The following is a 26,048-nucleotide window of genomic DNA, read 5'->3' as shown; positions in this document are numbered from 1 at the left end:
TCTTTTTAGGGCAGAGTCACAGGATATGTCCCTGTACTCTTTTTTCTTTTCTTGTTTCAACTTACGTAAGTGGTATGACACTAGAAAATTATTTTACCATCTAAGGAGTTCTAAATTGATATTCTGAGAAAATTTTTAAAAAGTTTGGTTTTCAGAGTTGTAGGATACAGTGTTATATTTTTTGAAACACCTGTTAAAGGAATAGATGGTGTTCTTTTTTATTAAGAAACAAATAATTACACGCAAAAAGAATAGCACATATTTATCCTTATATAAATAACTCCCTTTTTTTATTTGCAGGCAGAAAAAACAATTGGCCACCTCTTCCTGACAATTTTCCTGTGGGACCTTGTTTCTATCAGGATTTCTCTGTAGACATTCCTGTAGAATTCCAAAAGACAGTAAAGATTATGTACTACTTATGGATGTGTGAGTATAGAACAAATTATATATTTGTTTGAAAAAGTTTATATTTTATTGTCATAATCCACTTTTAAAAAACTCGTAAGGGTAATATCATAAATTGGTCTTTTCCTATAGCTATTTTAATGTCGAGTGAAACGTCATATTTAGCTACTTCAAAATTGTATATTATGTGACAATCTTAAGTTCTTAGCTGAGAAAGACCTATATTTTGAGAACTGGCATTCTTTTGAGGAAAGTACCTCCCTGTCATACAGTAGAATTTTCAGTGATCTCTTTTCCCTGCAAAATGTTATCTAGGCAATATTTGCTTTGAAAAAATTATTCATACGATTTTTATGCAAATGAAGTCTATTAAAGCATTATGACTTTTTTTTAAAGGGGCATAAAATATTGAAATATTATAAACTATTTTTCTTAGAGCTTTGAGCACGATTTTCATTTTCAAATGGTGAGGAATACTTTTATTACTGAAAGTGCCTAATTAATATAGGATGTTTCATTAAATAGAACATTAGGACATACATTTTAGGCTATGATGTTCACATTGTTTTGAATATAATTACGGCACATGGAATATTACAACGAAATGTCAAGCTGTTACCAGTTTTTTGTATGTACACAGAATTCCCACTTATTCTGTTTAATTTTTATTCCCAACAGCAGTCTCAGTCCCATTCAACATCATTGTGTCAGTAGGAGAGGTAGCAGTCATGTCTTCTCATCTGCGTAATTGCTGGGTTAATGGATACACTGTGAAGTAAATTCCTGTTGGAGGAAATTTGTGTGTTCTTACTGTATGATTAGGGAGCCTCCCTCCACCAAATATGAGCTCATTTTCCTCAAAATCTTTTAGGAGTATTCTTCATGTATGTGAGGTTGCTTTGGAATGTGAGAAGTGATTCCTTATGGATAGTACATTTTTAACTCTTATTTTTAGTTTCTTTTGAGAGTATGTTGTTAATCTGATTTCTTTAGTTAACCTGAGTGTTGGTAGTATTACATATTTTCATTATTAAAGGTTTTGATTCCATGTATGGCCATACCAAACAACTCATGTTGTATTTAATCAATATATCATAAAATATATGCATGTTATAAAATAATTATTTTCTTAATGGGCAGAAATTGGCCTAACATTTTAAGTATAAGTTCTTTGATTGTAGTGAAAAAACAAATCTTAAATGGGGGAGATAGGGTTGGAAGAAAATTCTGTAAGGAATTTAGTAAATAGAGATTGAATGGGGAAGATGATTAATTTCAACTGAGTGGTGAACTGCCTTACCAGTGCTCCTTGTTTCAAAGTAGGTCTGTTTTGTCTCAGAAATATATATAACTTTCTGAGGTTTTAGAAATAACATAGTTGGTGTAGCTTTTCCTAACCGTGTTCAGTTGGCAGATCTGTTAACTGTATTCAAAGAGGGCTCAAGATTCCATCCAGCTAAGGCTTCGTTACTTGGAACAAAGTAAGACCTAGTGCTAGCTCAGTAATGTCTCTAAATCTCATAAAATATGGGTTGTTTTAATTATTTTCAAGAAGCGTCATCTTGTTACTGATTTTTGAGTTGACTAATGCTTTCACACTGTAGTAATAATTATAACAAGAGATAACATTTATTGAGGATTTATCAATACTTTGTGCCAGGCACAGAACTAATCACTTTATATACATTATGTTATTAAATCTTAGCCACACTATTAAGCAGCTACTATATTATCTAGTTTTATAGATTGGGAAACTAAACCTTAGACAATTTGAGGTAACTTGCCCAAGATTACACAGCAAGTAAGGTTGCAGTTGGATAGCTTGACTCTAGATCCCAGAGTCTAGATTTCCATGTTATACCACTTACAAAGTACCAAAATAAAGAAGTAATTTACATTTAAACTCCAAAATGATGAAGATATGCTTTCAAAGGTACCTTACTTAAAGCAAATAATTTTCTCTGTAAAGGAACTGAAGCAATTAGAAATACCACTATGAAATGAATCTCAACCTCTTTGAGTATACTCTTGAATTTAAAGAAAAAAGGACAGAAAGCCAGCTACATTAAAGACATTTAGTGAAGAAGATAATATACTGTCCTAAATTTGTTTATTTTAGGTATCTATATTGTAGTACAGGACTTAGCAAGAAGAGTGATAATTGCAACTTTAGATTCTAGTGATAGTTGCAAATTTAGGTCCACTAATACCAGATTTGAGTGTGTAAAAAAGCAATTGAAATTTTGTAAGAAGGAGGGTCATTCAACTTGGAAATCATGTAAACAAAATGGCCTGAAATTTTCTTTATTGTTTTACCTATGCTTAGAATCCACCGAGTGGGTTGGAATTGGATTGAAATTAGCAACATAGAATCATGCATTTCACATTACCTTGCCTTTCTGTGTGTTTTTTGATCTCGTGTAAGTGGACTGATTGTTTAGTAAGTAGGCCTAGATGTTTTACTCTTCATTGGGGTACAAATAAATGACCTAGTGATCATGGTTGTGAGTTACTATGTAAAACACATTTAGAAAAAATTTGATAGATTACACAAAATTTAATTGACATTTTAATCTATACTTGGAAGAATTTTTGTGAACTTTAAAATACACATACCCATATCGTTTGTCTTTTTTTTTTTATTAAGCAGATTAGGAGATAAACCTTGAAAAGTTATTTCTTTGGAGGTTGAAATTTGAGTTAGAATGTTCTGAACATTTAAAAACTTTTTAGGTAATTGGATGCCATTTAATTATTACAGAATAATATTTCACAATCTCTTCAATTCTGTTTTTAAACCCATAACAGAACTACTTTTATTTTGAGGCAAAAGATTTTGAGTAAATTTATTAGTAAGCTAGCTTTCATGAGTTAGAAATCCTAATGAGAATAAGTAATAAGAGTCTTTCCTGTATGGTAGAATTGGGTGGAATTTTAAAGCTGGAAGAGCGCCTGCATTTCTCTAGTTGAAAAATTGAAATGCACAGAGGTTGATTAACTCAGTAATGTCACTATAACTCAGGTATTTTCATTCTTCCTCTGGAGCTCTTCCTCCTTCTGTAGAGTTTGTGTGTTTACCTGGTTATTAGATGAGAGCAAATTTATAGGCATCCTAGAATGTGTTTATATCTTGTTTCATTAAGTATTAATTTTATTTGATTAATAATTTAAAGAGATTTTAAAGTTTTTTTTAATGTATGTTGATTTTTAAAATTTACATTCACTAGGTTTTCCCTTTATTTTTAATTAAAGTAGTAGTTTGTTGATATATTTTTATTGTATTGATGGTTTACATTAAACAGTATTTTAACTTTTGAAATAATTTATCTCTTGTAATAAATTCAGCCCGTGAATCAATTTTTTAAAAATACGTTAAAAAAGTTATTAATTATAATGGGCAAATGTTGTTCTTTAGGGTCAGGGTGCACTTAGGTGTTACTCAGACTTTTGGGCTTTGGTCTGTCAGGGAAAGTCATCACTAACAACATAGGAAGAATTTGCCAAGATTTGTTTGCGTTAACAAAAAGAAAGATCTGCCGTAGTAGGCAGAGTGCGTCATAGAAAACTTTTTTTTTTTTAAATATGTGTAATCCTCTACCAAAACACTGTATTTAATCCCAGGACTTTAAAAAATGGACAAATCTATGAAGATGAGTTAATAATCCTTATAGATTGACTGTATAGTCACTGGAAGTTTCTACTGTGTTAGTATTTTTAGTCCAATGATTCTAAATAATTTTATTGCTTAAAAATGTTACAGTGAGATTTCACAGAGCACTTCTCTGTTTTTCTCTTCTCTTGTGTAGTTCACACTGGGAGGAGCCTGTAGCCCCATTCTATAAAAATTATAGTTCTGAGTGTAGGATCTTTTTCCTCTCAAGTCCTGGCTCTTTTCCTGGCAGCCATTATTTTTCTGCTTGGGCCTTGAATCAAGAGACACATCACGTGTTTCCAACTCAGGGGAGAAACCCTTAAGGTTGTGCTTCTCTGGTTTAGCTGTGTTAATTCCCCATTAGGAGAGGGCTAAAAGAATTTTTGCCAAACAGTGCATGTATCGGGACTCCTTTACCTGTGAATACTCAGTTTTCAGGTCAAATGTGTAAGAAACAGCAATGTTTTGAAAAATACTGAATGGAAACATGGGGGTAGAATACATTTGCTCTTAGGAAGTATTTTTTCATTTATAATTTTTGTTGAATGAACACATAAATTGAAAGTAAACATTTCTTTTCTATTTTGTTTTTTGATTCCACAGTCCATGCTGTAACACTGTTTCTAAATATCTTCGGATGCTTGGCTTGGTTTTGTGTTGATCCTCCAAGAGGGGTTGATTTTGGATTGAGTATCCTGTGGTTCTTGCTTTTTACTCCTTGTTCATTTGTCTGTTGGTACAGACCACTTTACGGAGCTTTCAGGTAAAATGTGTGTACTTTAAAATGTGTTCTTTAAAACCTGTGAACCAAATACTTTGTAGTATACCTTAAAGGGAAAAGTGACATATTTTCACTTTTCAAATTTTTTATTATTGTATAATATACCTTCAGAAAAGTCTGTATATAACATCTCTGTGTATTAAGGCCATATGTAACATGCTTGTGTATTCATTTAACTTGGTAACTAATAATATCCCATTCTTTTCTCCCACTTGAGAAAAAGATCAAACATGAAAATGAATGACAGAAAAATGAGAACAATCTTAGGTCTAAATATTTGTAAAAGATTCTGTCCCATATGATACAATTGACTTTAGAGAAAATTTTAGTTTTTATTCTCCCCTTCAAAAAAAATCAGAAGTGGTGACTACAGCCTAATTTTTAAATGAACCCAGGTAGCCTAGGTAAGGTAAACATACATGTGATATTTAAAGTGAGTCACTTTTTACCTAGCAACTTGGTAATTATTTTCTGTGTAAATTCGTTTTTTCAAAAAGCAGTAATATTTTAAAACTATTTAGACTATAAGATTAAGTATACTACTTTGCCTGGTATATTTTAATCAATGGTTAGGGTTAACATTTCTTGCATGTGTGTTCTGTGGGATATTACTAGGCATTGTAGAAAAAAAGGTTCATTAGCGTAAGTTTGGAAACAATGGGATAATGAAATTAGTTTCTTCATTTCAGAATCTCTTAGGCATCTTTAAGAGCCTAGTGTGCTTTGTGATATGACCATGAAACCATTATGTGTGTGTGTGTGTGTGTGGAGTACCTTGTTGGACTATTGCTTTAGGAAGTAAACACTGGGAAATGCTGATGTAGATGATAGCCCTAGATAAGTCCATGTATTCAATTGTTTATCAACTTATTTTTGTTTGAGTAAACTCATTTATGAATAACAAACCGCTTTCAACTCTCATGCATGAGGAGCAGCATTACTAGCAAATAGGCGTGTATTGTGCAGATGATATGTTAGGAAGATTAGAGGGCCACATTCAATTAACTTTTTTTTTTCTATTTCAACAAAAAATTTCTTTGATTTTTCAGAATGTGTATCACCCGCCATCCCCCAAAGCCCTGCCAAATGGGATTAGAAAAGCAGATATATAAACAGATAGAAAACGAAAAAGAAGGAAAATGGGGAAGATTAGGGAATTTGGAGAAAAAAGATGTCATTCAACAGACAACTAAATTGGTTAGAAATGGAATGAAGGGAAGAAAATAGACTGGAGGAGGGAAAAGGGGGAAAGAATCTTTGGATCTAATGGAATGTGAGAGGGTGGTTGTCAAGGAATGGGGAGAGGTACCCCTATAGATGTAGGTTGGAGAAGAATAAAAGGAACTGTTTACTCCTTGCGTGAACAGGAGGAGAATTACTGCTGCTATTTTCCTTGTTATCTAAGTTTGGCTCACAAAGTTTTTTTGTTTTTTTTTTTTAATTTATTTTTGGCTGTGTTGGGTCTTTGTTGCAGCGTGAGGGCTTTCTCTAGTTGTGGCAAGTGGGGGCTACTCTTGGCTTCTCTTGTTGTGGAGCATGGGCTCTAGGTGCACAGGTTTCAGTAGTTGCAGCAGGCAGGCTCAGTTGTTGTGGCACACGGGCTTAGTTGCTCCGTGGCATGTGGGATCTTCCTGGGCCAGGGATCGAACCCACGTCCCCTGAATTGTCAGGCAGATTCTTAACAACTGTGCCACCAGGGAAGCCCCCAGAAAGTTTTTTAATTGTTAACTTTTTGACATGTGGCCTCTGCTTGCCTACTTCCATCTTACCAGTGTATCTGTAATGATGCTTGCGGGTAGGAATGGGGATCTTTGAGACTTTGAAAGTGACCTGAAACTAGAGACTTTGAGTTTTAAGTCTTCTGTGACAAATGTAGCCAGAACAAGCTATTAAAAGCCAGTTTTCTACCGTTTATTACTTGAAGTCACTCAGTTCCTTTTATTCCCTTTCTTTGCCAGTTGAAATAAAAATGCTTTGTGGAACATTTTTGCTTCTGGCATTATTAATCCCTGGTCTAAATTCTTAGATGCATCTCAACCCTTTAGAGTATGTTACAAATATGTTAATTATCTGGGTTTCACTGTTTGGAGCAGAATTGAGAGAAATAGTTTTTTATGGGGAAAGTTGAAATGAAAGTATTTAAAATCATCAATTAATATACCTTCTCAGTGTATAACTTTGGCATTTTCTTCACCCAGATTGCCAATGGTTTCTGGATCTGTTAAGTCTCTTCTGAAGTATCTAGTAAAGTTTTTTAAACATTACTGATGACAGATTTCTCCCTTAAATATGAAAATCTTAAGGCAGATATATTGGATATGATTATTTATATTAAATACAGGGTTTTAAATACATATTGACATAAGTGCTTTATTTGAGATCAGTTTTGAAGGGATTACTGCCTTTTGAGAAGGGGCAGAGTCACAGGATGTGCAGGTGTTTCACATTCTGTTTCAAGACTGATGATTAAGAAATGAAACACAAGCATCTGAACATATTACGTAAGTCAGTACAAAGTGGGTAACTGAAATCTCTTAGGCCAGATTCCCATATTTCTTAAAAGAAGTTGTTACTGAAAGCATTTAGTTTTTATTAATCAGACTCTGGAGAGAAGCTAAAGTGCTTTTTAAAAGTTTTCCAAGTTTTATTCTTCTCTGATGATGTAGTTGCCTCTATTGCCATAAAATTATTTAAATATCTACTATGAAATTTATTTCTTCAGGATTCCCTAGAAGTGAAGAAAAGAGTGATAAGCAATAAGAGAAACAGTATTTAAAATCATTAATTAATATACCTTGATTTTAGAGTTGATTGATTAGGGATTGATTTTAGAATAAACTTGTCATTGTACATACAAGTTAGAGGGACATTAGGTTTGAGAATGTGATCAGATTTTTTTTTCCTTTTAAAAAGAGTTTTATTGAGATATAATTTGCATAGAATATACTGCATATGTTTAATGTGTACAATTTGATTTTTTCATAGTAGTCATCTGTTTTATACATGTTAATGTGTATATGTCAATCCCAATCTCCCAATTTATATCACTCCCCACCCCCTGCCATGCTGCACACCACTTTCCCCCTTTGGTGTCCATATATTTGTTCTCCACATCTGTGTCTCTATTTCTGCTTTGCAAACTGGTTGATCTGTACCTTTTTTCTAGAGTCCAAATATATGTGTTAATATACGATATTTGTGTTTCTCTTTCTGACTTATTTCACTCTGTATGACACTCTCTAGGTTCATCCATGTCTCTACAAATGACCCAGTTTCATTCCTTTTTATGCCTGATATTCCATTGTATATATGTACCACATCATCTTTATCCATTCATCTGTCGATGGACATTTAGGTTGTTTCCATGACCTGGCTGTTGTAAACAGTGCTTCAATGAACATTGGGGTGCATGTGTCTTGTTGAATTATGGTTTTCTCTGGGTATATGCCCAGTAGTGGGATTGCTGGGTCATATGGTAGTTCTATTTGTAGTTTTTTAAGGAACCTACATACTGTTCTCCATAGTGGCTGTATCAATTTATATTCCCACCAGCCGTGTAAGAGAGTTCCCTTTTCTCTACACCCTCTCCAGTATTTATTGTTTGTAGATTTTCGGATGATGCCCAGTCTAACCCCTATGAGGTGGTACCTCACTGTAGTTTTGATTTGCATTTCTCTATAATTAGTGATATTGAGCATCTTTTCATGTGCCTCTTGGCTATCTTTATGTCTTCTTTGGAGAAATGCCTATTTAGGTCTTCCACCCATTTTTTGATAGAGTTGTTTGTTTTTGTTATTGAGCTACATGAACTGTTTATATATTTTGGAGATTAATCCTTTGTCCGTTGATTCATTTGCAAATATTTTCCCACATTCTGAGGGTTGTCTTTTCATTTTGTTTATAGTTTCCTTTGTTGTGCAGAAGCTTTTAAGTTTCATTAGGTCCCATTTGTTTATTTTTGTTTTTATTTCCATTACTCTAAGAGGTGGGTCGAGAAAGATCTTGCTATGATTTATGTCCAAGAGTGTTCTTCCTATGTTTTCCTCTAGGAGTTTTATAGTGTCTGGCCTTACATTTAGATCTTTAATCCATTTTGAGTTTATTTTTGTGTATGGTGTTAGGGAGTGTTCTAATTTCATTCTTTTACATGTAGCTGTCCAGTTTTCCCAGTACCACTTATTGAAGAGACTGTCTTTTCTCTATTGTATATCCTTGCCTCCTTTGTCATAGATTAGTTGAGCTGTAGGTGTGTGGGTTTATTTATGGGCTTTCTCTCCTGTTCCATTGATCTATATTTCTGTTTTTGTGCCAGTACCATATTGTCTTGATTACTGTAGCTTTGTAGTATAGTTTGAAGTCAGGGAGTCTGATTCCTCCAGCTCGGTTTTTTGTCTGTTTTTTTCTCAAGATTGCTTTGGCTTTTGTTCTCCATACAAATTTTAGGATTTTTTTTGTTCTAGTTCTGTAAAAAAAAAAAAAAAAAGTCATTGGTAATTTGATCGGGAGTGCATTGAATCTGTAAATTGCTTTCAGTAGTATAGTCATTTTCACAGAGTTGATTCTTCCAATCCAAGAACATGGTATGTCCCTCCATCTGTTTGTGCCGTCTTTGATTTCTTTCATTAGTGTCTTATAGTTTTCTGAATACAGGTCTTTTACTTCCTTAGGTAGGTTTATTCCTAGGTATTTTATTCTTTTTGTTGCAATGGTAAATGGGATTGTTCCCTTAATTTCTCTTTCTGATCTTTCATTGTTAGTATATAGGAATGCGAGAGATTTCTGTATGTTAATTTTGTATCCTGCAACTTTACCAAATTCATTGATTAGCTCTAGTAGTTTTTGGTGGCATCTTTAGGATTTTCTATGTATAGTATCATGCCGTCTGCAAAGAGTGACAATTTTGCTTCTTTTTCAATTTGGATTCCTTTTATTTCTTAGCTAGGACTTCAAAAACTATGTTGAATAATTGTGATGAGAGTGGACATGCTTGTCTTGTTCCTGCTCTTAGAGGGAATGCTTTCAGTGTTTCACCATTGAGAATAATGTTTGCTATGGATTTGTCATATGTGGCCTTTATTATGTTGAGGTAGGTTCCCTCTGTGCCCACTTTCTGGAGAGTCTTTATCATAAATGGATGTTGAATTTTGTCAAAAACTTTTCCTGCATCTATTGAGATGATCATATGGTTTTCATTTTTCAGTTTGTTAATATGGTATATCATATTGATTGATTGCATATATTGAAGAATCCTTACATTCCTGGAATAAATCCCACTTGATCATGGTGTATGCTCCTTTTAATGTGTTGTTAGACTGTTTTGGCTAGTATTTTGTTGAGGATTTTTGCATCTATATTCATCAGTGGTCTGCAATTTTCTTTTTTTGTAGTGTCTTTGTCTAGTTTTGGTATCAGGGTGATGGTGGCCTAATAGAATGAGTGTTGGGAGTGTTCCTTCCTCTGCAGTTTTTTTGGAAGAGTTTGAGAAGGATGGGTGTTAGCTCTTCTCTGAATATTTGATAGAATTCACCTGTGAAGCCATCTGGTCCTGGACTTTTGTTTGTTGGAGGATTTTTTTTTAACTTGTTTATTTTATTGGCTATGTTGGGTCTTTTTTGCTGTGTGCTGGCTTTTTTTAGTTGCAGTGAGTGGGGGCTACTCTTCGTTGTGGTGCGCGGGCTCCTCATTGCCATGGCTTCTCTTGTTGTGGAGCACGGGCTCCAGGCGCGTGGGCTTCAGTAGTTGCAGCACATGGGCTCAGTAGTTGTGGCTTATGGGCTCTAAAGCGCAGACTCAGTAGTTGTGGCGCATGGGCTTCGTTGCTCCGCGACATGTGGGATCTTCCTGGAGCAGGGCTCAAACCCGTGTCCCCTGCATTGGCAGGTGGATTCTTAACCACTGTGCCACCTATAAAGCCCTGTCGGAGGATTTTCAATTACACTTTCAATTTCATTACTTGTGATTGGTCTGTTCATATGCTCCGTTTCTTCCTGATTCAGTCTTGGACGGTTATACCTTTCTAAGAATTTGTCCATTTCTTCCAGTTTGTCCATTTTATTGGCATATAGTTGCTTGTAGTAGTCTCTTGTGATGTTTTGTATTTCTGCAGTGTTTGTTGTAACTTCTCCTTTTTCATTTCTAATTTTATTGATTTGAGTCTTCTCCCTCTTTTTCTTGATGAGTCTGGCTAAAGGCTTATCAATTTTATCTTCTCAATGAACCAGCTTTTGGTTTTATTGATCTTTGCTCTAATTTCTTTGTTTCTATTTCATTTATTTCTGCTCTGATGTTTATAATTTCTTTCCTTCTACTAACTTTAGGTTTTGTTCTTCTTTCTCTAGTTTCTTTAGGTGTAAGATTAGATTGTTTATTTGTGATTTTTCTTGTTTCTTGAGGTGGGATTATATTGCTGTAAACTTTCCTCTTAGAACTGCTTTTGCTGCATCCCATAGGTTTTGGATCATTGTGTTTTCATTGTCATTTGTGTCTAGGTATTTTTTGATGTCCTTTTATTTCTTCAGTGATTTCTTGGTTACTTAGTAGTGTATTGTTTAGCCTCCATGTGTTTGTGTTTTTTACAGTTTTTTTCCTGTAATTGATTTCTAATCTCATAGTGTTGTCGTCAGAAAAAACACTTGATACAATTTCAGTTTTCTTAAATTTATCAAGGCTTGACTTGTGACCCAGAATGTGATCTGTCCTGGAGAATGTTCTGTGTGCGCTTGAGCAGAAAGTGTATTCTGTTGTTTTTGGGTGGAATGTCCTATAAATATCAATTGAATCAATCTGGTCTGTTGTGTCATTTAAACCTCGTGTTTCCTTATTAATTTTCTGTCTGGATGATCTGTCCATTGGTGTAAATGAGGTTTAAAGTCCCCCACTATTATTGTGTTACTGTTGATTTCCTCTTTTATAGCTGTTAGCATTTGCCTTATGTATTGAGGTACTCCTATATTGGGTGCATATATATTTATAATTGTTATCTCTTCTTCTTGGATTGATCCCTTAATCATTATATAGTGTCCTTCCTTGTCTTTTGTACATTCTTTATTTTGAAGTCTGTTTTATCTAAATAGGAGTGTTGCTACTCCAGCTTCCTTTTGATTTCCATTTGCATGGAATATCTTTTTTCATCCCTTCACTTTCGGTCTGTATGTATCCCTAGGTCTGAAGTGGATCTCTTGTACACAGCATATATATATGGGTCTTGTTTTTGTATCCATTCAACCAGTCTGTGTCTTTTGGTTGGAGCATTTAATCCATTTACATTTAAGGTAATTATCGATATGTATGTTCCTATTACCATTTTCTTAATTGTTTTGTTGTTGTTTTTGTAGGTCCTTTTCTTTTCTTATGTTTCCCGCTTAGAGAAGTTCCTTTAGCATTTGTTGTAGGGCTGGTTTGGTGGTGCTGAATTCTCTTAGCTGTTGTTTGTCTGTAAAGCTTTTGATTTCTCTGTTGAATCTGAATGAGATCTTTGCCGGGTAGAGTATTCTTGGTTGTAGGTTCTTTCCTTTCATCACTTTAAATATATCATGCTACTCCCTTCTGGCTTGCAGAGTTTCTGCTGAGAAATCAGCTGTTACCCTTATGGGAGTTCCCTTGTATGTTATTTGTTGTTTTTCCCTTGTTGCTTTTAATAATTTTTCTATGTCTTTAATTTTTGTCAGTTTGATTACTATGTGTCTTGTCCTGTTTTTCCTTGGGTTTCTCCTGCCTGGGACTCTCTGTGCTTCCTGGACTTGGGTGGCTGCTTCCTTTCCCATGTTAGGGAAGTTTTCAACTATAATCTTTTCAGATATTTTCTTGGGTCCTTTCTCTCTCTTTTCTCCTTCTGGGAGCCCTATAATGCGAATATTGGTGTGTTTAATGTTGTCCCAGAGGTCTCTTAGGCTGTCTTCATTTCTTTTCATTCTTTTTTCTTTATTCTGTTCTGTGGCAGTGATTTCCAGCATTCTGTCTTCCAGGTCACTTATCCGTTCTTCTGCCTCAGTTATTCTGCTGTTGGTTCCTTCTAGTGTATTTTTCATTTCAGTTATTGTATTGCTTATCTCTGTTTTTTAATTCTTCTAGGTCTTTGTTAAACATTTCTTGCATCTTTTTGATCTTTGTACCCATTGTTTTTCTGAGATCATGGATCATCTTTAGTACCATTATTCTGAATTCTTTTTCTGGATGGTTGCCTATCTCCACTTCATTTAGTTGTTTTTTGGGGTTTTACCTTGTTCCTTCATCTGTTACATAGTTCTCTGCCTTTTCATTTTGTCTTTCTGTGATTGTGGTTTTCATTCCACAGGCTTCAGGATTATAGTTCTTTTTGCTATTGCTGTCTGCCCTCTGGTGGATGAGCCTATCTAAGAGGCTTGTGCACGTTTCCTGATGAGAGGGGCTGGTGATGGGTAGAGCTGTGTGTTGCTCTGGTGGGCAGAGCTCAGTAAAACTTGTCAGTAATCTGCTTGCCTGCTGATGGGTGGGGCTGAGTTCCCTTCCTGTTGGTTGTTTGGCTTGAGGCGATCCAGCATTGGAGCCTACAGGCTTTTTGGTGGGGCTAATGCTGGACTCCGGGCTCACGCCAATGAATACTTCCCAGAACTTCTGCTACCAGTGTCCTTGTCCCCTTGGTGAGCCATAGCTGCCCCCTGCCTCTGCAGGAGACCCTCCAACACTAGCAGGTGGGTCTGGTTCAGTCTCTTATGGAGTCACTGCTTCTTCCTCCTGGGTTCTGGTGCACACACTACTTTGTGTGTGCCCTGCAAGAGTGGAGTCTGTTTCCCCCAGTCCTTTGGAAGTCCTGCAGTGAAATCCTGCTGGGCTTCAAAGTCTGATTCTCTGGGGATTCCTCCTCCTGTTGCCAGACCCCCAGGTTGGGAAGCCTGATGTGGGGCTCAGAACACTTACTCCAGTGAGTGGACTTCTGTGGTATAATTGTTCTCCAGTTTGTGAGTTGCCCACCCAGTGGTTATGGGATTTGATTTTATCATGATTGTGCCCCTCCTACCATCTCATTGCAGCTTCTCCTTTGTGCTTGGATGTGAGGTATCTTTGTTTGTTGTTTTTTTTTTTTTTTTGGGCGCACAGGCTTAGTTGCTCTGTGGCATGTGGGATCTTCCTGGAGTAGGGATCAAACCCGTGTCCTCTGCATTGGCAGGCAGATTCTTAACCACTGCGCCACCTAGGAAGCCCGCATGTGAGGTATCTTTTTTGGTGAATTCCAGTGTCTTCCTATCAATGATTGTTCAGCAGTTAGTTGTGATTCTGGTGCTCTTGCAACAGAGAGTGAGTGCAAGTCCTTCTACTCTGCCATCTTGAGCTAATCTCTCCAGATTTTTTTTTAGTTGTCCAGTGTATTGTTTTTGTTTTGTTTTGTTTTCTCTTGTAGATAGGTGGCAATTCCAAGTTTCTAGTGTAGTGCTTAGCTTTGTGGTAGAGTGCTGAAAATAACTAGAGGGCATATTAGGAAGTCTTTATTCTAGAATGATCAATTCTTTGTAGTCCCTTAGTCAGTTGAAGTTTCACTTTTAATTGCCATATATAGTGTATCTCCTTTGCCTCCCTGTTGACTCATAGTCTAAAAGGAAATAAATTCGATTTATCAAGAAAATCATTTTTAAAGGTTAGTAGTTAACTTTGTTATCAAAATTTCTTGTAATTTTCTTAATAACATGACAGCTGAGTAAACCTTTTTTGTATGAACTCTGACCTGGGAAGAAAAATGTGATTGTTTTAACTGTATTATAAAATGCCTTTAGATTGAGTTAAAGTCTTAGATAATAGCTTTAGGGCTCACTGAAAAATTTAAATCTACATTTAAGTGATTATAATCAATAATCTCATATACTAAATCATACTGATAATTACCTGTAATGATTTTAACATGTGATAAAGGTAGATTTTCTTTACGAATAATCATTTTAAAATTAGTTATTTTGCATGAAAAGTTGGTTTCCCACTGTTGTCTGTGTTTCTGTTTCAGTATTTCATTTGCAGGTTTGTTACTGAGTTAACTTGATTCTCTTAGGGAGATGTTAATAGTAAGATAAATAATTTATGATTGCAAAGCAGTTAGACAATAAGAAGTAACTAAGGTTAAATTAATCACTCATTGAACACACAGTATATATTAGGCTGGAGATACAAAGAAGAGATGGTAGTTGCCTGTAGAAATATATAATATATAAATGAGTTTAAAGTAGGCATTTCTGAAACTTTGGCTAGTAGAATTTATATATAAAAACAGGGTAATATTCGAGCACCCCCAAAATTTGAAATACAGAGTAATTTAATATTGATATACTCATGATATATCTCTAAATAGAAGATTAGTTATTTTCAAGTTAGTCTTCTTGGATTATCTTTTTGAGGATTTAAGTTTTTAATAAACATTCTTCTCTAAAATTAGAAAAAAAATCCTTGCTTTTACTAGAACCATTGAAATATCAGAATGTCCATGAAAAAGATGTTTTAAACTGTATACAATACTGTTCTATATGAATATGACTTCTCTTAGTGAACCAAACTTGGGTTCTCTCCCCTGTGTGCAGTAAATCCAATCTGCTGACTGGGGTTGTGGTGAAGGAAAGTGCAGCATTTATTGTAAAGGTGCCGTAGAAGAAGGGTGGCTCATGCTCAGAAACCCCTGAACTCCCTGAAGGGTTTCAGCAAAGCATTTTGAAAGGCAAGATGAGGGAAAGGCATCCTAGGGTATTTGATCAGCTTGTACACAGTTCTCTGATTGGTTGATGGTGAGTAAACAGGGGTTAACACTATCAACCCTTAGGCACCAGTAGGTGCCAGTAGGTCTGGGGGCTACATGCTCATGCTCATCAGGTAGTTAATTTCTTCCATTTGGTGGTAGTTTTAGCATCTGTCAAACAATCCCAGAAGTATGCATCAGATACTATTATCTAGGTACTTCAGAGAGGAGCTACAGTGGAGGATATGGGAGAAAGGCCTGTCCCAGGATGGTCCCATAGGTTCCTGATTAGTTACATGAGTTTTCAACCAGGAATCTCCTTTTACTGATATATGCAAAGGACTTTGACCTCCCTGAATTAATCCCATTGCCTGAATCTGAAGGAGAGTTGTATAGAGAAGTGTCAAGTGTATGTGCTTTTAAAAGTTAAGTTTATTAGGTATCAGAATTAAACTTAGAGTTGTCATTTTGTCATTTACATATTTTTAAAAGACTAACTTTGTTCTTAATTTTATGCTCCCACAAATTAACAAGCATTATGTAAATACTTTAAAATATTAGGTAATTATTAGTGAGGCAGTGTTTTGTTGAAAAAATATAAACATTGGAAACAGACTGAGAGGGGTTAGAATTCTGACTTCCCCACTAAAAAAGCTGTATGCTCTTATGAAAATGCTGTAAAACCCCTCAATATCTCAGTTTGTTGAGTGTAAATTGGGCATAATATTTGCAGAGTTGATAAAAAGATTAGAGATAATGTGTGCAAAGTATTTGTCTTTAAAGGTGGTCAACAAATGATAGCTGAAATGTTTTACTTTTTTTGTTAGGTTTTTATCATTTACTTTTGGTAATCCATAAAACTGTTATTTGTTGTAAGTTATTTTTCGCTGCTTTTAGTTCATTATCCTTTTGTGCTCCAGTCTAACCCAGAGGAAATCATAATGTACACTAAAGTATACATAGGTTCTTTGTATTGCTTGATAAAAATATACTTTAAAAAATGTTGTCTGATAATCTCATCTTTTAAATGGAATTTTTTGTCTGTTTGATGTAATTATGCTTATGTAATTACATTAAAATTATATATAATTTAATTACATTTTTGTCTGTTTATGTTTAATGATATACGTGGATTTATATCTAATATTATATCTACCACTTACCATGGAAAGCATATCTGTTAAATACCTCTTTCTTTCTTTGCCTTTTATTTATTTTTTTAATTCTTATTTTTGTTATTTATTTTATTTTTGGCTGCGTCGGGTCTTAGCTGCAACACATGGGATCTTCGTTGAGGCATGCAGGATCTTTTATTGTGGCACATGGGCTCTTTGTTGCAGCACATGGACTTCTCTCTAGTTGTGGCATGCTGGTTTTCCCTTCTCTAGTTGTGGTGTGCAGACTCCAGAGCATGTGGGCTCTGTAGTTTTGCAGCATGTGGACTCTCTAGTTGAGGCATGTGAGCTCAGTAATTGTGGTGCATGGGCTTAGTTGCCCTCCGGCATGTGGGATCCTACTTCCCTGACCAGGGATTGAAACTGCATCCCCTGCATCGGAAGGTGGATTCTTTACCACTGGACTACCAGGGAAGTCCCTTTCTTTGCCTTTCAAATTAATAAAATTTTATTCTATTTTTCATATATTCTTTTATCAGTTTGTCTCTTATTTATTGTAGATCTACTGACAATGAATTCCCTCAAATTTTGTTTGACTGAAAACATTTTCATTTCACCTTCATTTTTTAGCTTTATTGAGGTATAACTGACAAAATTGTAATATATTTAAGGTATACAACATGATGGTTTGATATTCATACACACTGTGAGAGCATTACCACAATTGAGTTAGCACATCTGTCACCTCACATATTTACCTTTTCTTTTCTTATGATGTACTCTTTTAGCAAATTTCAGTTGTGCAATACAGTATTATCAACTGTAGTCACTAGATTATACATTATGTCCTTAGACCTTGTTCATCTTATAACTAAGATTTTGTATCCTTTTACCAACTTCTCCCCATTTACCACAGCCCCTGGTAATCACCATTCTACTGCTTCTATGAGTTCTGCTTTGTTTTTTTAAAAGTCTACATGTAAGTGATACCGTGAACTATTTATCTTTCTCTGCCTGGCTTACTTCAGTTAGCATAGTGCCCTCCAGATTCATTCATGTTGTTGGTAATGGCAGGAATTCCTTCTTTTTTAAGGCTGAATAATATTCCATTTTTTATATATGTATACACATATACATATATATACATGTATACATACACACACATATATGTACACACACACTACATTTCCTTTATCTATTCTTGCATCTTTGGACACTTAGGTTTTTTCCATACCTTGGCAATTGTGAACAATGCTGCAGTGAAAATGGGGTTATAGATCTCTCTTCTAGATAATGACTTTATTTCCTTCAGATAAATACCCAGAAGTGGAATGATAGTTGTATTTTCAATTTTTTGAGGAACTTCCATACCCTTTTCCACAGTGGCTGCACCGATTTACATTTCCCTTTTCTCCACTTCTTCACTAATGCTTGTTATTTTTTTTCTTTTGGTAATAGCCATTCTAACAGACATGAGGTGATATCTCATTGTGGTTTTGATTTGCTTTTATCTGATGATTAGTGATGTTAAGCATCTTTTCATGTATCTGTTGTCTATCTTTATGTCTTCTTTTGAGAAATATCTGTTCTCCCACTTTTTAATTGGATTGTTAGGGGGTTTTCCTTGCTATTGAGTTGTATGAGTTTTTTATATATTTTGGATATTAACATCTTATTACTATATGATTTGCAAATATTTTCTCCCATTTGGTAGATTTCATTTTGTTGATGATTTCTTTTGTTGTACAGAAGCTTTTTTATTTGATGTAGTTCTACTTGTTGATTTCTGCTTTTGGTGTCAAGTCCAAAAAATCATTGCCAAAACTAATGTTGAAGAGCTTACCACCTATGTTTTCTTCTAGAAGTTTTATGGTTTCAGCTCTTTATGGTCATGTTTTTAATCCATTTTGATTTAATTTATATGTATGGTTTAAAATAGTGGTCTAATTTCATTCTTTTTTATGTGGCTGTCCAGTTTTCCCAACACCATTTATGGAAGAGACTGTCCTTCCCCCCATTATACATTCTTGGCTCCTTTGTAGAATGTTAATTGACCATATATGTGTGGGTTTATTTCTGGGCTCTCTTTTCTGTTCCATTGATCTATGTGTGTGTCTTTGTGCCAATACCATACTGTTTTGATTACTATAGCTTTGTAATATAGTTTGAAGTCAGGGAGTGTGATACCTCCAGCTTTGTTCTTCTTTTTCAAGATTGCTTTGGTTATTCAGGATCCTTTTCAGTTTCATACAAATTTTATAATTGTTTTTCTATTTCTGAGAATCTGAAAAACGCTATTGTTATTTTATTAGGAATTGCATTGAATCTGTAGATTGCATCAGTAGTGTGGTAATTTTACAATACTAATTCCTCCAGTCCATGAGTGTGGAATATCTTTCCATTTATTTACATTGTCTTCAGTTTGTTTCATCAGTGTCTTACAGTTTTCATTATATAGGTTTTTTACCTCCTTGGCTAAATTTATTCCTAGGCTTTTTATTTATGTATTTATTTTTGATGCAATTGTAAATGAGATTTTTTTTCTTGATTTCTCTTTCTGTTAGTTCATTTTTTGTATATATAAACACAACAGATATTTGTACATTGATTTTGTGCCTTCTAACTTTACTGAATTTGTTTATTGGTTCTAACAGTTTTTGGTAGAGTCTTTAGGGTTTTCTATATATATCATGTCATCTGCAAATAGTGACTATTTCATTTCTTTCTTACTGATTTGGATATTTTTTTTTCCTTGCCTAATTGCTTTGGGTGGAACTTCCAATACTATGTTGAATAAAAGTGGTAAGAGTGGGCATCCTTGTCTTGTTCCTGATCTTAGAGGAAAAGCTTTTAGCTTCTCACCATTGAGTATGATGTTAACTGTGGGCTTGTCATATATGACCTTTATTATGTTGAGGTATGTTCCCTGTATATCCACTTTGTTGAGCGTTTCTATTGTAAATGGATGTTGAATTTTTGCAAGTGCTTTTATGCATCTATTGAGATGATCATATGGTATTTATCCTTTCTTCTGTTAATGTGGTATATCACATTGATTTGTAGATATAGAACCATCCTTGCATCCCTGGAATAAATCCCACTTAATTGTGGTTTATGATCCTTTTCATGTGTTGTTAAATTTGGCTTACTAATATTTTATTGAAAATTTTTGCCTCTGTGTTCATTAGGAACAATGGATTGTAATTTTCTCTTTTTTGTGTGTGGTGTACTTGTCTGGTTTTGGTATCAGGGTAATGTTGGCCTTGTAAAATGAGTTTAGAAGTGTTCCCGCCTCTTCTGTGTTTTGAAAGACTTTGAGAAAGATTGTTATTAATTCTTCTTTAAATGTTTGGTAGAATTCACCAATGAAGCCATGTCGTCTTGGACTTTTGTTTTTGGGAGTTTTGATTTTGTTTTTGTTTAGCTCTTTATTGGAATATAATTGCTTTAAACTGTTGTGCCAGTTTTTGCTGTACAACAAAGCAAATCAGCTGTATTTATATAGTTTCAGTAGTTTCTTTCATTTTTGCCATGTGTACTTGAAATTTTTAAAAATATTTTATTCTCTGAAATTTTGTTGATGTCTTTGTGTGCACACTTCAGTATCTAGAATGCTCTCTGAATCTGTTTTGTATTGTCCATATTTTTCTCTTGGTTTTTAATCACATGATGCATCTCTTGGTATACTGAACAAGACTTGATTGAATCTGAATGTGGTGAATAAAGAATTGTGGAGGCTTTGGATGACATTCAGTTGTTTCAGAAAAAGTTCACCTTTACCCTGCTTGTCAGCTAGAGTACAAGTCAGGGGCTGAGCTGAGTTAAGGCTGAGTTGCAGTTTTGTTAATTTCTGTCTGGTTCAGCCCCCATCATAGAGGTTAATGGTCTAGGTTTTTAATTGAGAACCTGATATATTTACTAGGGCTCTTCCCTCAGCAAGTCCTGAACTCACACAGTATAATTCTGTGATCCCTAGAGGGGAGAAGGGAGGGAGGACTACATTCTTTTAGAGGGTCCATGACTTGAAAACTGTTTTTTAATAACATTAAGATGTTCTCTAACCAGTACACACTGGAATTTTCCAGAGGCTAATTCTTTTCCCATTAGGGAACACTGCAGAAAAGTCTACTCTGCTCTTAGAGGCTATGCTTATCTTTTTAGCTTCTGTATTTGATATATGCTTTGAGAGAAAAGTTGGCTGCACGTTTGGGCCAGTTTTATGCTTCTCACTTCTCATTTTTCATCAGTATTTTGTTACAGCACATCCTTAGTTTTGTGTCACTAGTCCTGTGAATCTGCCAAATCTGTTGGTTTGTCTGTTCCCTGGCAGCAGCGTTCTCTTCAGGCAGAATCTGAATTTTCAACTCACTGTCTTGCCTTCAGGAAAAGTGAATTGAGGCCATGGAATGGTCGGTCAGCATACATTTCAGTGGTTCTCTTCCACTCCAGAATCATGGTCTCTCTATTCCAGGATGCTTCAGCAGCTCTTTAGTAGATTTGAGCAGATTTTTTCCCCCATTTTATCTTACTGTTCTAGTTGCTCTTAGTAGGGATGTGTTTGACACCAGCTTTTCTGTCATATTTGGAACCATAAAAATAAAATTAATTTGTTTGGTTCTTAGAATTGCCATCATATGGGGATATGTGTATAAAAACAGATGATTGAACTTGGTGTACCCCCCAAAAAATAATAAATTAATTAAAAAAAAAATTGCCATCTCTGCTTACATTGCTAATCTGTTCTTGCATACTGCCTAGTTTATCCATTGGAACCTGTAGCATATTAATCATAGTTGTACCTTCCCGACTGGTAATTCCAATGTCTTAGTCATATCTGACTGGGGTTCTGACGCTTGCTTTATCTCTTCAAACTGTGTTTTTTGCATTTTAGTATACCTTGTAATTTTTATTTGATAGCTGGACATGATGTGCTAGGTAAAAGGAACTGCTCTAAGCAGGCCTTTAGTAATGTGACGGTAAGGTGTTGGGGAAGGGAAGCGTTCTATAGGCCTGTGATTAGGTCTCAGTCTTTTAGCTGGCTTGAGCCTCTGGACTGTGAACTGCACCAGTGTTTCTCCGTCCTTCCGTCTCCTCAGGTGGGACAGGATGGTCTAGAGTGGGCTGGAGTTGGGTATTTCTTTCTCCACGTAGGTTAGGCTCTAACAAAACTGCAGCTGGTTGGGCTTTGGTTAATTAGTTTCTCCTGAGGGCAGACATTGTTAAGAACAGAGTGCTCTAGAGCAGGGGTCCCCAGCCCCCAGGCCGTGGGCCAGTACCAGTCTGCAGCCTGTTAGGAATCGGGCCACACAGCGCGAGGTGAGGGGCAGGTGAGCGAGCAGAGCTTCATCTGCTGCTCCCCATTGCTCCCCATCGGTCTCATTACCACCTGAACCATTCCCCTCCCCACCCCCGTCCGTGGGAAAATTGTCTTCCGTGAAAGTGGTCCCTGATGCCAAAAAGGTTGGGGACCACTGCCCTAGAGTATTTCCAAGTGTTTCCTTTTCCGCACTTCCTTCCAGAAGCATGAGGGGATTTTTCTCTTAAGAATTCACTCTGAGAACCAGGTTGAGCTGTTGTTGGTAAAAACCCACAAATGTTGTGTGGGATTCCCCATGTGACTAGGTCTCCCTGGAGTTTTTAACTCTCAGAGTTGCACACTGTGAGCCTCTAGCATTTTGTCAATTACAGTTCAAATATTCCTACTCTGGCAGTGATTGTTGGAGATATTCCTGTTTATGGGTTTTTGCTCTAATAACTTTTGGTTCTCTGTATTCATTTGTCTCTCGAGTTTTGGGGTGGCATTTTGCCTTCTGGCTTCACTTCTCTTTCAGATCTAAGAAGAATTGTTGATTTTTCAGTTCATTCAGCTTCTTACTTGTAGCTAGGATGATTGGCTGCTTCTAAGCTTCTTCCATACTTTTTTTTTTTGATGCAACATTGCTTTTTTTGGGGGTTCAGGGGACATATGACAAAGTCTCAAAAAATGTCAACAAAGTTACATTTTGTGCTTGGCTATGCTTTGAAAACAAACAAACCAACCAAAAAAACCTGTTTATATATGAGCTCACTTAATGAGAATTGTGTGAAATATGACCAATGATCATCATTTTGAAAACAGGACCACCTGAGCCACCAGGAGGTCTAAGTGTGACAATGCCAGGCATCTAAGTGGCAATTTACAACAGTCAAACATCCAGGTCCTTCTAAACGCCTAGATGCTTGTCGTTCAGTAGACACAGTTTGACTCCTTCAAGACAAAATTGCATTTTGTCAGGTATACTTTTTAAAAGTAAGCTATCTCTGGGCAGTCGACAGTATTTTTTTGGTCCTGTTTCTTTAGCAGATACTTAATATCCTTGGGGATATTACACCTTTTATGTTGAATTATTTTGCTAATTGAAATTAGAAATTAAATATAATTGAACTATAACACTATTTTAATGTCTTGAAAAATGTTATACTAGTGTTTGAACCAGAAAGTCAATTAAATTTTTTTCTATAAAAAGATATTTTATATTTGATTTTTAGTGTAAAAACATTCAAAGCTCAGAAATTGATATTAGTTCATTTTTATGTTGTTTAGTCTTTCAAGTTAGTTTAATGTAAGTTAAAATACTGCCTTTGGTAATTAACTGACTCTTTTTCATCCTGTATGTATAACCAGAAAAAGAGAATTTTTCTTTTTTGATTCCAAAGTGAAGTCTCAATTAAATTTATCCTAAGGAAAGATAATATTCTTTCTATAGCTGCAAGAACCTACTGTTTATAGTTTCTTACATGTGTATATGAATATATAGTGCTTTAGAGTCTACAAGTCTTGTTCAATACTTTATATTTAATATTTGTAATCTTTTTAGTGGATCATTAGTTGCTGAGATTGTCACCTAAGCCTTCAGACTGGAAATTTAGGACTCCTGTGTTCCTTTCTACTTTATTATGTTTACATTATTATTTAATTTGCAGAGAATCTAGGTAACTCAGTGATCTCTGTTCAGCAGGTTAATTAATCATAGAATACAGTTGAACCTTGAACAAATAGGTTTGAAGTGCTTGGGTCCACGTACATGTGGATTTTATTCAATAAATATTACTACGGAACTACATGGTCTGTAATTGGTTGACTCTGTGGATGTGGAACCTTGGATACAGAGGGTTGACTGTAAAGTTCTGTACGGATTTTCGACTGGGGTGAGGGGGTCAGTACCCTTAACCCATTGTTCAAAGGTCAGTTCTGTTTACTGGCAATGTTTATTTTTTAAATAGTTGTTTAACCACAGTAGTTACGAGCTTACTATTGATTACAAAGTTCTGTACCAGCTCAGTGCTGAGAATGAGGAGAAGGAAAATGGCCTGTTAATTTTTGTTTGTTTGTTTTGTTTTGTTTTTTTTTTGGTTTTTTTTTTTGGCACACGGGCTTAGTTGCTCCATGGCATGTGGGATCTTCCTGGAGCAGGGATCGAACCCGTGTCCTCTGCATTGGCAGGCGGATTCTTAACCACTGCGCCACCTAGGAAGCCCGGCCTGTTAATTTTTATGTGGCTTATTTTATAATAGTTTTTCTAGTGTGATGAGAGGACCCTTGATATTCTCCTTTCAGAGAGCTTAAGGTTCTCTCTTTTCTAATTGTATATCTATGTGAAGCTGATTTTCAACCATAGTAACAGATAATAGATCGAGGGCAGAAGCTTATATGAAAATCCATAGAGAACATAGCAGTGCTGGGGATTTAAAAACTCTGAAACTGACACCTCCTTCTGTGTGTGCTTGAAAGAATGTATATTCTGCTTTGCTTGGGTGAAATGTTCTGTAAATATTAGTGTGGTCAAAATGGTTGATAGTGTTGTTCAGGCCTTCTGTATGCATACTAAGTTTTTGTCTGCTTGTCTTGTCAGTTCCTGAGAACTGACAAAATGTTGAAATTTCCAACTTTAACTATGGATTTTTCTCTTTCTTCTTTTGGTTCTATCTTCATGTAGTTGGACACTCTTGTTAATGAGATATGTATTTATGAGATGTTTTCTGTGGGCTTTGAATCCTTCTTTATCATTATGTCACTCCCCTCCTTATCCCTAGTATAATAATCCTTTCTTGTCATCTGTTTTACCTGATGTTATTACAACTATTCCAGCTTTCTTTTTTCTTTTTTTAAATTAATTAATTTATTTTATTGGCAGTGTTAGGTCTTTTTTGCTGTGCATGGGCTTTCTTTAGTTGTGGCGAGTGGGGGCTACTCTTCTTTGTGGTGCGCGGGCTCCTCATTGCCATGGCTTCTTGTTGCGGAGCACGGGCTCTAGGTGCTTGGGCTTCAGTAGTTGTGGCACATGGGCTCAATTGTGGCTCACGGGCTCTAAAGCTCAGGCTCAATAGTTGTGGCACACGGGCTTAGTTGCTCCGCAGCACATGGGATCTTCCTGGGGCAGGGATCGAACCCGTGTGCCCTGCATTGGCAGGTGGATTCTTATCTACTGCGCCACCTAGGAAGCCCCTATTCCAGCTTTCTTTTAATTTACGTTTGCATGTTATCTTTTTCTGTTCTTATACTTTTAACCTACTAATGTTTTTATATTTATAGTGACTTTTTGGTAAGCAACCTTTATTTAGGTCTTGGTTTTGCATCTCAGTTGGCAGTCTATATTAATTGTGTGTTTATGCCATTTACATTTATTGATCTGATTAAATTAAAATCTTTTTACAATTTTCTGTTTCAACTGTTGTTTCTTTTTTATTCCTTTTTGTCTTCTTATGGATCAGTTGAGTATTTGTAAATAATTTTATGTTCTCCCATGTCTTCATTATTTCTACCTCTTATCAAAATCTTTTTTTAGTGATACCTGAGTTTTTATAGTACACATTTTTAATTAATCTTGGTCTGTGTCCAAATTATAATATTCCTGTTCATGTGTATTGTAAGGACCTCCCGAAAGATTACTCCCATTTCCTTCCACTATCCTTGTGCTATTTTTGTTAGGTATTTTGTTTTTACATACATTAGAAACACTCAGTGCATTGCTATTACTTTTGCTTCAGACAATTGTCTCTTATAAAAATTAAAAATAGAAATGAATTTTATAATTGCCTCATCAAAGCCATTTCAGCACTTTTCATTTTCTTGTTTAGACCTATGTTTCTGTCTCATATCATAATTGTTTTGCCAGAAGAATTTTGTTAAATATTCTTTTAGGACAGGTCTGCTAGTAACTAGTCTTTCAGTTTTTCATTTTTGAAAGATAGTCTCACTGGGTATAAAATTCTGAGTTCACAGTTTTGTTCTGTTTTTTTTTCCTTTCAGTACTTTAAACACATCACTTTGATGTGTTCTGGCTTGCAGAGATTTTGTTGAGATGTCTGCTATAATTCTTATTCCTTTTTTTTTTTTGGCTGTGTTGGGTCTTCATTGCTATG

General features: G+C 35.4%; 1 protein-coding gene across 4 annotated transcripts in view; it reads left to right on the top strand.

Annotated features, from left to right (window-relative positions):
* The window catches only part of SCAMP1 (secretory carrier membrane protein 1), a 112,607-nt gene that overhangs the window by 47,241 nt on the left and 39,318 nt on the right, over window positions 1–26,048 (top strand). For all 4 annotated transcript variants that reach the window (XM_057740461.1, XM_057740478.1, XM_057740488.1 and 1 more), the window contains 2 exons: window positions 301–429; window positions 4,664–4,823. In XM_057740461.1, coding sequence (XP_057596444.1) covers window positions 301–429; window positions 4,664–4,823 — 289 coding nt within the window. The remainder of the gene's footprint in view (window positions 1–300; window positions 430–4,663; window positions 4,824–26,048) is intronic.

Source organism: Hippopotamus amphibius, chromosome 1, assembly GCF_030028045.1.
Source record: "Hippopotamus amphibius kiboko isolate mHipAmp2 chromosome 1, mHipAmp2.hap2, whole genome shotgun sequence".
Taxonomy (NCBI): domain Eukaryota; kingdom Metazoa; phylum Chordata; class Mammalia; order Artiodactyla; family Hippopotamidae; genus Hippopotamus; species Hippopotamus amphibius.
The sequence above is the reverse complement of the archived record's forward strand: the minus strand, read 5'-3'. Positions and strand labels throughout refer to the sequence as shown.